This window comes from Melampsora larici-populina (genome assembly GCF_000204055.1).
Source record: "Melampsora larici-populina 98AG31 unplaced genomic scaffold MELLAscaffold_54, whole genome shotgun sequence".
NCBI classification, from domain to species: Eukaryota; Fungi; Basidiomycota; class Pucciniomycetes; order Pucciniales; family Melampsoraceae; genus Melampsora; species Melampsora laricis-populina.
In genome coordinates this window covers 118,826-133,127 of record NW_006768818.1, presented here as the reverse complement: position 1 = coordinate 133,127, position 14,302 = coordinate 118,826, and the positions used below count along the sequence as shown (strand labels likewise).

The following is a 14,302-nucleotide window of genomic DNA, read 5'->3' as shown; positions in this document are numbered from 1 at the left end:
CACTGGTGTGACCACATCAGTTGTTGTGATAGGAGATTCACCAAGTTCTTGATTTCAGTTGACTTCATCACTGGTGTGACTACATTAGTTGTTGTGATAGGAGATTCACCTCAAGGTGATCCTGGAGCCAAGGGAGGATTGGTGATCTCAATGAGAGGAGGTCAAGGTGAAGCTGGAGCAGGTGGTGATTTCGCGCTGGCAGCCGCAACATCAGTAGGAGATCCACCTCGAGGTGTTCCCGGAGCCACGGAGGGATCAACAATCTGAGTTTGTGCAGGGGCCTTGGGCGTTGACCTGATATCTGCGTTAACAGTGAAATTTTTTTACCTTGAGGTGATCCTGGAGCTGAGGTGGTGGCTGCTGGTGAGGGAGGTGGAGGTAAGTCTCTGGATGACGAGTTTCCGGAGCATGAGGCACGCTTGCTTTGAAATGAGTTCTTGCGGACTGATTGTCAACGCAGATGAATAATGGTACCTGGACAGAACAGGTACAGAGAGTTCTAAGTGAACTCGTAAGGTAGAAAAGATTGGGCGGAAGATTTGATGCCTTACCTGGACAGAACAGGTACATAGAGTTCTAAGTGAACTCATAAGGTAGAAAAGATTGGGCGGAAGATTCGACGCCTTACCTGCGGAAGGCAGGATGATACGGCAGTGGGAGGAAGGTTCTCAAGCTTCAGTTTCCACACAATGTTGTTCATTCACACACATCAAGCAATAGAGAAAAGAGAACTAGTATGAGATAAAAGTAAGGAATAAGTAATCACCTTGACAGAACAGGTACATAGAGTTCTAAGTGAACTCGTAAGGTAGAAAAGATTGGGCAGATGATTTGACGCCTTACCTGCGGAAGGCAGGATGATATAACAGTGGGAGGAAGGTCTGTCGTAGAGGATGAGTATAGCCCAAACAAATCACACACAATAATAGTAGAGGAAAAAGGACTTACTCTCAAGCTTCAGTTTCCACATGATGGGGGAGGACACTGGAGCTCAAGAGAGACAGGGTATAAGAGGAAAGCCTGGCTACATAATTTTTATCAAACTAATCTCAAAGAGGAATACAAAACACACTCTTGGGTAAAGTAATAGAAAAGATACGGATTAGGAAAAGTTCTCAACATGATTCTAAATGTGAGGTATGAGAACTACCTTCTTTGGGATTTCTATTCAAACTCGACCAGCCACTAAAAACCTGAAACACTACCAGAACTACTCCTTCATAAACTGTGAACTTCTTGGAGTAAAATACCATACCTCCTACACAACTACCTGTACCTTCTGATCCAGTAAGCTTTGTGATGTACTTTACCACTGAAATGTCTTTTACTACAACATGCTTCTCTTGGGAGGTTCCGTGCAAGAAGGGTTGGGAGCTTGTGCCCGCTTGGGAGGAATCAGAGTAGGAGAACGTGAAGATGGGTTGGATTCTTGAGGTGGGCTTGAGATTCCCCTTGGTTCTTGAGGAGGTATCAAGTCCTTCCAAAGGGTGACAATACCTAGTGTTTGGCAGCGACACCATTGTCGCTATCTTCACCCCAGCCAACATGAGCTCAAGAAGAAACAAGCCATGGCACAATTAGGCCGTCGATTCCGTAGCGTCCTTGGCAAAGGACCTGAGGCAAGACATCTCTACCAATTCAAACATTGAGATAGCCATTGAGTTGCTCCCAAAAATCCTTGTCTGGATCAGATGGGTAATACAGATTCTTGAAGATCTCATGGAAATCACCTCCATCCTCTCCAACGGGCAGTGTTGAGTTCTCCAGATGTATAGACCAAGTATCAGAAAGTACTTTTGTGAGAGCTTTGGAGAGAGGCTTGTTGGCAGGGGGTGCTTGCTTGTGTTTGTCCAACAAAGGAGGTGTGGGGGACTTGTGAAAGAGTAGGGGAGTAGTTGGGACACTTTCCAAAGCAGGAGCAGGGACCCTCTGAGGATGCGTTGGCATTGAGGTGAGTATGGATTCTGGAGTGAATGTGCAAACTGGCGTGACTGTCATCGAAGGCATGGGATTTGTCAAGGATGTTGTAGCTCAAGGTGGTAGGATTGGTGGCAGGGGGGGAAGTGAATTTATCGATTTTCTGAGATAAAACACAACGTCTCGTAGCTTGGCACTGGCACCAAAATTGCATGCCACATCCCAACCTCGTACATCTTGCGAAATGACCACCCATTGACAGATGAGGCTGTCCATTCCGGACTGTCCTTGACGGAGGGTATGGGCCATTGTGTCAGCACCAATACAGGCGTTGAGGTATGCTTCTAGCGGATCCTAAGAAGTCCTGATCGGGCTTGGAAGATTGAAAGGGCAGTAAAAAAAAACTGTGAAATAAAGGGTCAGGGTCCCCAACAGGAACACTTGACTCCTCCAAACCTAGCACCTCAATATCAGAAACCACACATTCAAGAGTTATCAGCAAAGCCTTCAAAGGCAGAGGTTGCTCTTTGATGTGTGGGCCAAGTAGCTGGTCAACAATTGACTCCACGGAGGCTTCATTGTTGCTTGTAGTGAGAGGGCCAGGGGTGACACTTGTGGTGGGTTGGGCAGAACCAGAACCAGAGGGACTTGGGGCAGGGGGAACCCACCCCAAGGGGACTGCAGCTTCCTTGAGTAAATCATACATCCCCTCAAGCCTGTCCATCATATTAAACATGTCAGAGGGTAGCCATCAAGGCTCCTGTCAAACGCCGGCATACCAAGAGAAAAAAAGCATGTAGGTGTTGATCAGCCCAGTACGGTTGAGCTTGTGGAGCGTTTCAAGTGGTAGGGCTTCATCCCAAGCTTCCTTGACATATTCCAAAAGGGGGGAGTCGAGTGGCTGGTCCAGGGGAGGCAAAACAAAAGGGGTGCTGAAGAAAGCGTAAAACTGATCAGACGGGTCCTCTTGCATGGTCGGGAGAGGCGAGGGCACGCGAGAATATTCGATGACTTCATCTGAGACAGTTTTGAAAAGCTTCTCCATGTTTCTCTCATTACTCTTGGTGGTGGCAGTGTAAACAGGAGGTGGGATATATATTTTGGGGAGGTCATTGGTTTGCAAAGAAACCCTTGAGATTTTGCCTTGTTTTTTGGCTTGGCGAGGTAGTTTGGGACAAGGCATCGGAGTCTGGGATCCAGAAGCAATACGTGTGTTGATCGGTGGCCCAGCCAAAGAGTGAGTGCGACACATCTTCCGTGATGTGTTGACCCCAGGAGAAGCTGGCCTGTTTGCATTACTTCTGCCTTGCTGATTGTCAAGATTGACCTGTACCAAGGAATTGGGATCATTGAGGAAGGTTCCATTTCTAAGGGCTGAGCAAATCAAACAACAAGTTAGAATTGTTGACCACAACAGCACAGAATGGAGGCTTGTCTCACCAAACAGTTGCTGTTCAACACGATTGCCAGCCGCTTGAAATGACTTAAACCGGTTGAGCGTCAACAGCTGTCCAAGTTGAGCAGTGAGCCATTGTAGCTGTTGAGCTAGGGTGGTTTCGTGCTTGTCTGGGTCCAAAATGATGCGTCCCCCTTTAGTATGTCAGTTTGAGTGTGGTGCAGGGCAGGAGTGGGTTGGTGGTAAGGCAGTTGAATAGTATCTGCAAAGGACATAAAGTAGAACCAGGTCAGAAATGATTGACTTGAGGGTGTTGGAGGGAAGAATACTCACTGTTTGGTGTTTGGTTTGGTGTTCTAGAAGGCTGGCAAGGCCCCAAACAACGGTTGATCTCTTCATGGTCCCTGAGCTGGGTTCATTCTGATTCACATTTGAGCTGGCCTCTGTTTTGGAAGTGGGGGCTAACGTTACGACAGACATGATAACAAAAAACCTTCACGTGAATAGAAGCTTGAAGTTATGTATTGATGGGGAGATACAGATGACAATCGAATAAATGAAATGAGCTGTGTGAGCAAGGAAGGAAAAACCCAAAACCTGAAAAGAGAATTGATCATCAGTACAACAACCAGTAAAGACAAGAATCAATGCAGGGGGGAAGTTTGCGATGAGAGGGAAGGGAGATCACTCGAGTGTTTAATCAAAAGTTCCAATAATGAACTTCTGAAGATTGGGAAATAAATGAGAAGATAAACTGAAAAACACGGTGAGCAGTGCCAATAACCAGAAACAATGATCAGTCAGGTATGAATGAAGTAAAGAAGAATGAAATGATAGACATGAAGGACAGAATGCAGAGCAGCAATGACTTACTAGGATATTTACTAGGATATCTTTTGATTGGACCGGAGTGGTGATTCAGATCGCCGACGGGAACCGGCATGCGAGAAACTCCTAAATGAGGACCTGGGATATTGATTGATCTGAACAGAGTGAGTTTTTTTGAAAGGTATACTGGCAAAGGAAGACAAAGCAGTAAAACAGTTAGTAGAGAAAGTTAAGATGTGTGGTTGAGGATTTGAATGAACTTACACATGGGATACACCTGTCGATGGCTCAAACCGGAGGAGAGCTTGAGTTGCAACATTGAAGTGGCCACAGCACCGTGGGGGATCAGGGTGGTTGAGTGAGAGAATGAGATTGTCAAACATGTTTCATGGCACTCGGCTTTATATGAGATCCCACGAGTATCTTGGGTCCTTGCCGGTCCCGGACCGGTCACGTGAGGACTTGCTGACTGTATACACATGTATGTCGGGTATGGGGTTCTGACAATATGGCTTTAAACAGTCTTGAGGGTTTGCATCTGGCCAGATGCAAACCTTTGATTCAGTGAGAACCCATATTCACCAAATATGGGTTTATGCAGGCTGGAGGGTTTGCATCTGGCCAGATGCAGACCCTCAGACCTGTATAAATCTACAAATGGTAAAAACCCATATTTGATGGGTTTATGCAGGCTGAAGGGTTTGCAACTGGCCAGATGCAAACCCTCAGGCCTGTATAAACCTATATGGTTGTGATGTTAAAGCCATCAGATATGGATTTGTACAAGCTTGAGGGTCTGCAGCTGGCCAGTTGAAGACCCTGCCCGTCATAAAAGTACCGACACTGCGGGTTTTTTCACGGTATCAGGGTTTGTCAAGCTCAAGTATGGGTTTTTACGGGCTTCAGGGTTTGCATCTGGCCAGATGCAGACCCTCCTCGTGAGAAAAACCCCGCGGTGATGGTAATTTTACGGTACTTTCTAGATGGGGAGGGTCTGCATCTGGCCAGTGCAGAGCCTCCCACCCATAAATGATGGGTTTGGACAGGTCGGAGGGGCTGCAAATAGTCAGATGAAGACCCTCCCCGTCAGAAATGTCCTGTGGTTTGGGACTTTTCTGGTACTTTCCTGACGGGGAGGGTCTGAATCTGGCCAGTTGCAGACCCTCCAACCCATAAATGATGGGTTTGCATCTAGTTGCACCTGGCCTGGTGCAAACCGTCAGACAAGGGTTTGTACAGCTCAGGTATGGGTCTGTGCAGGCTTGAGGGTTTGCATATGCCCAGATGCAGACCCTCCCCGGCAGAAAAGTACCGGCGCCGTGGGTTTTTTTTGCGGGTTGAAGGGGTTGCATTTGGCCAGTTGCAGACCCTTCCACCCATAAGATATGGCTTTGTACAGGCTTTAGGGTTTGCATCTTGCTAGATGCAGACCCTCCCTGTCAGAAAGATCCCGGCGTTGCGGGTTTTTTTCACGGGATCAGGGCTTGCATCCGGCCTGATGCAAACCTTGTGACATGGATTTGTACAGCTCAGGTATGGGTTTGTACAGGCTTGAGGATTTGCATCAGGCCAGATGCAGACCCTCCCCATCAAAAAAGTACCGGAACCATGGGGTTTCTTTGCGGGTTGAAGGGCATTTGGCCAGTTGCAGACCCTTCCACCCATGAGATATGGCTTTGTAAAGGGTTCTTGTAACATTTATAAAGATTCAAATGAATCACTCTTGGCCTCGTATCAGCTATGTTCGCAAAGGAACTACATTGTTGAAGCTCTAGGATTAAAGGAAACCTGAGGGCACAGGATAACATGTTAGACTAAAGCTTCAGAGCTCGTCAAACGACAAGGACACTACTGACCTGTGAGCTCAAAGTAAAAGAGAGCACAAGGAGGTGATTGAGTTAAAGAACAGACAGTAAAATGATTTATGATTCTTTTTGATGACACACTTGAGGGCACAGGATAATGTGTTAGACTAAAGCTTCAGAGCTTGTCAAACAACAAGGACAGTACTGACCTACACACGTTCAGCAACACATACAACAAGGAAAACATTAACAAAAGAGATGTCTAGATGTGAACAGTAGAGAAAACTAAATACCTGTGAGCTCAAAGTAAAAGAGAGCATGAGGAGGTGATTGAGTTAAAGAACAGACAGTGGCATGATTTACTGAGATAACCAATCACGAGTTAAAAGATAAATGAAAAGTAGTTAGTGATTTGAGAAAAACATAACACATATTTGGGAAGCAGAATTTTAGGAGTGAAATTTAACTTACTGATTCTTTTTGATGAAGAAAAGAAATCAGAAAGTGGGAGAAAGAGAAAATTAGTAGAGACACCAGAAAAATTATTCCATCCCTTGACTCAATACACAATCACCCCTTGCTACATGCCTTTGCCATCCCAATCCGGTAAAGCCACAACTCAATGTGGTAATGGCTTTTGACAATTACCAAGATAGGATATCTTAACAACATCATCTTGGAAAAGTGAGTATTGATTAACCAAAAAAGAGAGACAAGGAGACAAGTGTAATGTGATGAAAACAATGACTTTTTTATTCACCTTGAATATAATTTTTGATGATTCATGGGCTCAAAATTCCATCTAGAGCTCCTCTTTGTGTTTGCCTAGTATGCCTGTACCTCAAAATTTCCAAGTTGAGGAAACCCCTCCTTACTGGGTGGGTGTGGTGGTACAACTGCATCCCTTTGATCTCCCACTTCCCTTTGTGTTTTTATTTTATTTTTTGGAACAAAGGGGATTTATGATATATAAACTGTCTCACTCTGGCTGAGTCATCCAGGAACTTTCTTCCCCTCAAGTCATCTTTCAATCACATGCAAAGCTCCCCTGCCCAGTCATCTCCTATTCAACATCCATCTTTAAGCATGAGTAGCCCACAAGAAGGTCAGTATTTCCCACCACAGCCTGGGCTAAGCAAATTGTTCCTAGCTGACATGTTTGAAATGTACAATTTCCTGTCTTGTTTTTTTCCTGTTTGGTCTTTTGTTCCCCGCATCTGCATTGCTCTTCTCAACCTGTGTTCCTCCTTCAAATCTGATCACGCTTGTGATTGCTCATCATCTCACCACTTGATGACATCTGCCTATTTAATTACATCAATCTCTATGATCACTCCTTTTTGTTTCCCTCATCACCCCTCCCACTATATGACATCTCTGCCAATTCTGCATTTCCATCTGCTTCTATTTCACTTTCACTCTCTGCTCAAAACTGCATCACCTTCCTCTCTGATTCTTGAAAAGCCCCAACAGGACCTGCATTCAAGGATCCAATGATGGACTGTCTGACCGGTTTGTCCTTTCCCATCTTACATACCCATTTAATCAAAGGAGGGCATCAATACCATAATCATGGATTGGCACCCGGATGAGGAACGAGGTAGGTTGCCCGGGTCCATGGACTAGCGGGTCGACCTACCGCGCGTCTGAGACACGAGAACTTCATGCCAGCCTGACCGCGTCTGATGACCAATCAGTCAGGGCCAATCCCTGCTGAAGGTCTCTATCTCAGCTTTGGGAAAATAGACGGTGAGATCAGATGATCTCTCAAGGTGGAAGTCGAAGTCAAAAGACCAGTGTCTCTCTCACTGTCTTCTTCCTCCCACCTTTTCTGTTTCGTCTCTTTTCCCTTGTTGCTCTCGGTAATCCATCCTTTCCCCCTTTTTCTTCCCTCTAGCGCATCTTTCGTTTAAACCAAGTCATCGAAGACTCGGTTTTTTGTGTAGTACTATCTAACAAGACATATAGTCATATTAAAACTCTATCTAAAAAGACACATAGTCATATTGAAACTTAAATAAAAAGAAATAACTCTCTAAAAATTTGATTATCATTCTTATATAATTAATCTTAGCATTTAATTCATTGTTTTACTTTAAATTAGTCATTAAATTATTTCTAACAATTTTTATTAAAAATATGTCAAAAAGAAAGAACCCGTCTAGCAAGGAAGGCCAAGAAGTGGTGAATTTATTAACGACCAAAAACACGGCAAATGCCACTAACGAAAGCAATTTAAACACCAAGGAGACCAGTTCTGAAGTACAGGCCAATGCCAAAACGAAAGAACCAAATTCTATGTCAGTTGATTCGGTCAATACCAAAAATAATCAACAAGGTGGATTCACACAAGAGAGTACAAGTGAAAAAGAATCAACAAGTAAGTAGATCTTACCAACAATTTCAAGCTTTAAATAATATCATACTAACTAATCTATCCTTCGTAAAGGTCAAACTTCTAATAATCAAATTCAAACGGAAATACCGTCATCATCAAGAGATTGAATATCCAAGGAGAAACGAGTTGAAAAAGGAAAATCAAGAATCAAAATTGATGATTCATACAAAAAATTATTGAGTAGCGCACCGCAAGAGGACGCTCCAGGTAAATACCTTTTAACTCAATATCAGAGACAAGTTTTTTAAACCATTAAAATACTAACTCCTAATAATTAATCCTGAAAACAATTTAGGCAACCCTTTAACTCCGTCAATTGTAATAACTCAGCAAATGAAAGACCTAGATATGACAATGCAAAAAGCGACCGAAGCGGTACTAGCTGGACAAAAAGAAGAAGCTGCGTTCCTGTTTAGAATTCATGAACAAATGAAAAATTTACCTTTGATAAAGTCCATCAGTGAAAAACCTACTCGGCAAAAAGAAACTATCATTATTGATGAAGATAAATTGAAACCACCCAACAATACGAAGATTAATCCGTCTAAGTCTCATGAGGTAGTGAAAGAGGCGAGAGTAGAGAATGGTTTCACGTTCAGAGAAGGTGCCTCAACTAATACAGATAGTAATGTAGGTTCAACACCTTATTTTGAGAAGAATATAAATGAATTAAGATTACCAGTACCTTTGACAATTCTCAATGAAGAGTGGCAAGAAGAAGCTTGGCAATATCACGCTGAAAAGAAAGTCAAGAGCAATGATTCGACGAAAGCTCAAAATCTGTATTCTGGACACCCTTATCCTCATGAATTCTCACAATCTTATATGGCTTGGTCGATCAACTATAGGAATTTCATAAAAGCGATTCGAAATAAATTCAAATTTGAAACTTTAGCTAATTGGTTGGAAGCACATAAGGAGAATGTTGAAAATATTAGGCAGACTGAATGTTGGATGGTAGCATTCAGATACAATTTGAAAATGAGAACTTTATTATTCACCAAGAAAGTCACTTATGAAGATGGTTCAACTGGCCCTATTGATATCTCAAAAGAACGAGTTAAAGTAAAAGAAATCTGTTTTGCAAAAGCTAGAAAATGTGATGAACTTAGTTTCACGGACAATCCTTATGCCGAAGGCGGAGAAAGGTTTGAGTGGGATCATAACACTGGAACACAGAAAAATCGCCAAAATATTTCTAGAAATTCATCGTACAACAGTAATTATAGCAACAATAGTAGCTACAGAAATAGCAACAATTCATCAATTCATGCAAACCATAGAAATTCGAATTCAAACTATAACATGAATAATGAAAACAACAATCATCTCAAACAACCAAATATGATGAATAATCAAAAGATTCAGATCGAAAACAAAAAGAGGAAAGGTTACACTGGAAACAACTTTGATCCCAACTATGTGAGGAAAGAGAAAGGAACCAAACAACCGTTAGCTAGCACTAGTAAACAGTAGGTTACTCGTTATACTCTTCCTTTCATATCAGTTTCTCCTTATCCTTCTTTGGTTTTACCTCGATTACATTTTTATATTCTTATTCTTCATCTATCTCCCCAATCCATTGTTCTTGAAATAAGCAATCATGACTCCCTCTAAACATAGTAGATATATGATTTACAAAGATGTTGACAATTATGTTGTATTTGTTTTGTCAAATTGTAAATTTGTTAGTCTATTCTGTAGTGAGGCAATTGAAACAAATCCTGTAAAGGACGCTTCACATTCTTTGACAAGAAAAATGAGTTTGAACGAGAAAGTCTTACCAAAAGGTTGGCCTAGGAAGGTGACGTGCGAAATGAATATAGAGGAATGGCGTAAGGCGTTGATAAACGCAAATCTGTTGAATGAATTTGAAGATGTGTTAACTGGTTTCGATAAAGGATTAGACCAAGGCATTCCTCATCATCGGGTGTTAGATTTACCTTTCTGGACGCCAGAGAATCATTCTTCATCAATTCTCGCAGCAGAGAAGATCGTCGCAAACACGAAAAAAGAAGTAGCCAACAGAAGAATGTTCGGACCATACACACACGAAGAAGTGAAGAAAGTATTCTCGTTTTTCAGGACAAATCCACTGGGAGCTGTCGTGAATGGCGACGGATCAACTAGACCAATAAATGATCTATCGTATCCAAAGAATAGGCCAGACATTTGTTCAGTCAATTCTTTTGTAAATGCCGACGATTACAAAACAACGTGGGACGACTTCAATAAAGTCGCAAAATTTTTCAGAATATAGAAGGAAACTCTCTTATTGGCACTTTTCGATTGGGAAAAAGCTTATAGGCAAATCCCAACTTTGATGGAACAATGGCAATATTTGATGGTTCTAAGTACAACAGGAGAGCTGTATTGAGATACTAGGATAACCTTCGGCGGCGTTGCAGGCTGTGGCTCGTTTGGAAGGCCAGCAGACGCATGGAAGAAGATCATGATTGCAGAGTTTGACCTGATCACCGTTTTTAGATGGGTAGACGATAATCTTTTTATAAAGAGAATCGGTTCTACTACAGACATGACAAATATAGTTAAAAGATCTCAACAATTGGGAGTTTTAACTAATGAGAAGAAGTGTTCGAACTTTCAATACAAACAAAAATTCATCGGATTTGTGTGGAATGGTTTTAGTAAAACAGTAAGACTAACCGAAGAAAAATTAGCCTTGAGAATACGACAAATAGAAGAATTCATACACCCTGCAGCCACATGGAATTATAACCAAGTAGACGTTTTCGTAGGACGTCTAAGTCATGTTTCTTACTTGCTACCTCAATTAAAGTGCTACTTATGCAGTTTGTACGGGTGGAAGGCAAGATGGGTACACCATCAAGCAAAGCAACATTTACCGGAAGATGTGTATGAAGACGTGTCGTATTGGCTCATAACGCTTAAATCATTCAAAAACTTGAGGCTCATACCAATACCAGAACCAATAGAGATATTCTGGGTAGGCGATGCATCTGATTGGGGCGTAGGAGTTCTCATTGGAAAGAAGTGGATGCAGTTTGAAGCAGATAAGAACTGGAGATCTTCAGGTAAACACACCCGCACTATCGCTTGGCTAGAGACTGTCGCTATACGTTTAGGTCTATTAATGGCTATAGAATTGAATTATGGTAGAGGTCAAAACTTGATAGTCTGGACATATAATACAACGAGCCAAGCCGCGGTATAAAAACGAAAGTCTAGAGATAGGGAAGTTAATAATGAATGGAAGATCATTCAAGGTATTTTAATTTCATCGCAAATAGACCTAGATCCAAGAAGGGTCGTTTCGGAAGATAACCTAGCAGATAAGCTGTCTAGGGGTGACAGAACTATACATTTGGAGGACGATTCAATCGTGGAATACGATATGAACGAGATGGTAGTGATCAATATGCCTGATGACCTCGTGGACGTCTTATTTCCTGTCGCCACTGCCTCTGTTCTTGTATGATTCTTCTTTCATTATGTTGTTCTTGTCTTCTTAGTAATGCATTCCCCTGCGGGTTGTATTAGCATCGGTTGAGTGTTGAAATGTGTTTTTTTCTGAGACCTCGTGCCTGACGAGATAGAGGTTGGTCGCAATCTCTTATACAATCCGACTTGAATGTGTCATTAAGGATGTTTTCACTTGCCATTTCCGTCTCGAAATGTCCAATCTCCTTCGCATCATGTCATCCACTCTACCTTTACGACAAATATCAGCCTTTATCTCGGGAGGTTCCCAGTCCGAACCTACCCAATTGCAGGTACACCTATTGCGGGGTTGGTGAGATAGCACCCTCCGCAGCTATAATGGGGCAGTGAAGAAGTTCCTGGCGTTTTGGGAACATAGTCACACCAATCCGTCTTGCCTGCCCGCCGCTCCATCAGACATATACAAGTTCTGTTGGTGGGCAGGAAGAAACAAAGGCCTGCACACAGATCACAACATTAGCTCCGGAACGTTAAAGAACTACCTATCCGGTCTTCAAGCATGGCATCTTCTGCACGACAAGCCTTATCCCCACGTCACGTCGGCGCGGGTAAAAGTACTCCTACGAGCGTGTGGTCGTGCCAACGCCTTGATGCCACAGAAACCTCCGAAGCCGGCAGTCTTACTTGAACATATAGTTGCTTTGCATGCAAAACTACTTAACGGCTCCGAGGCTGATAAGGCGATACTCGATTGCGCAATCTGCGCCTTCTGGGGCCTGGCTCGACTGGGTGAACTCACCTACAATAGACAATCAGGCCAGACGGCCTGGATAAACTCGATATGGTATACCGACGCCGTGCATTCACCGACATCAAACGGTTGTGTGACCTTAATGGTGCGCGGAGCTAAAACCGCTAAAGCTGGACATGCTCAACAAATCCTCTTAAATGCTCAACCTAACATGTTGTGTCCAGTCAAGGCGGTGGCACGTCGTCAACTGACTTGCCTCAAACCTTCAGACTCGCTCTTTGGTTACTGGGATGGCTTGGCTCGTGTTAATCTTACTCGAAGCTTGGTGGTTCGAAGGTGTAAACAGATTTGGGACGCTGAGGGTTGGACGACCCTTTCAGGCCATTCCTTTCGCGTAGGCGGTGCATTGTTCCGCAATTCTCTTGGAATACCACATACCAATATCCAAACTCTGGGACGTTGGACGTCCAATTGCTACTTGATGTATATTTGAGAATTAAATGATGACGAGTTACGCCGAACTGCGAATATCGTTTCTTTGATTAACAACCGCCAGGAGATCGGAGGTTCCAGTACTTAGGTACGTTGCTCACTGGGTTTTTTGCACAGTGTGGGGGTTCACCCAAGGCTCAGGCTTTGCGAAAACCACTGAGGTCTGGGCTACACGCTAACCCCCCCTTGTGCTTATGTCCCCGTCATACTCAACGTACTCTGATGTCGGATCCCTTATTCTTGTCTCCCCAGATTCAGGCAATTGCTCAGAAAGCAATCTTTTGCTTCGGGCGGTACTGTCACGGTCACCATTCACTCCGTTCTCGTTTGGATTCCGTAATCTCAGTAACCCCCTTGAGAGCCTATCTTGGTACTGATGTCTTCAAGGGACCCTCCCCCCACACACGTGAAGACTTTTCACGCGTACATCCGAGTTGTTTAGAAATCTAAGTGTTCTATACATTGTGTTATTTAAAATATTTGCAATACAATCTCACTACGTCAAATGTCATCTTTTCCCGGGGGTATAGAAAAGGAGTGCGCGCATAGAAAACTACGTGCAGCGCACTTTTCTATACCCATACTCAATTGTTTTGTATACCCATACACAAATTATTTTTCTATACCCATTCATAGTATTTCTATACCCTTGTGAAGTATGGAAATTTTCTATACTCTTACGAAATCATTGATTATTGTCCCTCATCAAGACACGTTGGACGCCATCACATATTGATGAAAGGCACCAGGCCTGATGATCAAAACCACGTCACCTTTCCTTGGCAGTATGTTTGTCGTGATCAAATCATGCTCAAGTCGACTTCAGCAATGAACCAATATATATGCTGGTTATTCCCAGTGGTTTTGATCATAAGTATTGGCTTGATTCTCATGCTTTCACACAGCCAGAGTCATATCTTGTGTATCGATCGATGGCCACATGCTATCTTCCAAGATAAAGAATTTGAAAGCCTTCAAATTTCATCGTAAACGAAACAGGCCGAATCATTACCGGACTACACCCGATCAATGATTCCAAAGGAATCTCTATTGAATAAACCACATCCTGTAGTCAGACTGTTTATTTTGTTGACCAGGGCTGTTAGACCGCTGGAATAGGCTGAAATCTCCAGATAGATATGTATATGTATTTCTTGGAATTCTTGCTTCTTCATCTCCAAGGTGTATAAATATATGTACAACATATGCTCAATGGAGTCTTGACTTATAAGGAATCGGACTGTTTCAAGGACTCTAATTTACCTAAACTGATGATGACCATCTCGAACATT

At 43.0% G+C, this 14,302-nt stretch overlaps 1 protein-coding gene across 1 annotated transcript; it reads left to right on the top strand.

Moving 5' to 3' along the window:
- Positions 1–8,085: 8,085 nt before the first annotated feature.
- MELLADRAFT_111479 (uncharacterized protein) lies at positions 8,086–9,820 on the top strand (the record flags this gene model as incomplete). The annotated part of the gene is made up of 3 exons (XM_007415883.1): positions 8,086–8,326; positions 8,640–8,978; positions 9,240–9,820. The coding sequence occupies 3 exons, from the start codon at positions 8,086–8,088 to the stop codon at positions 9,818–9,820; spliced, it is 1,161 nt and encodes a 386-aa protein (XP_007415945.1).
- Positions 9,821–14,302: the final 4,482 nt, after the last annotated feature.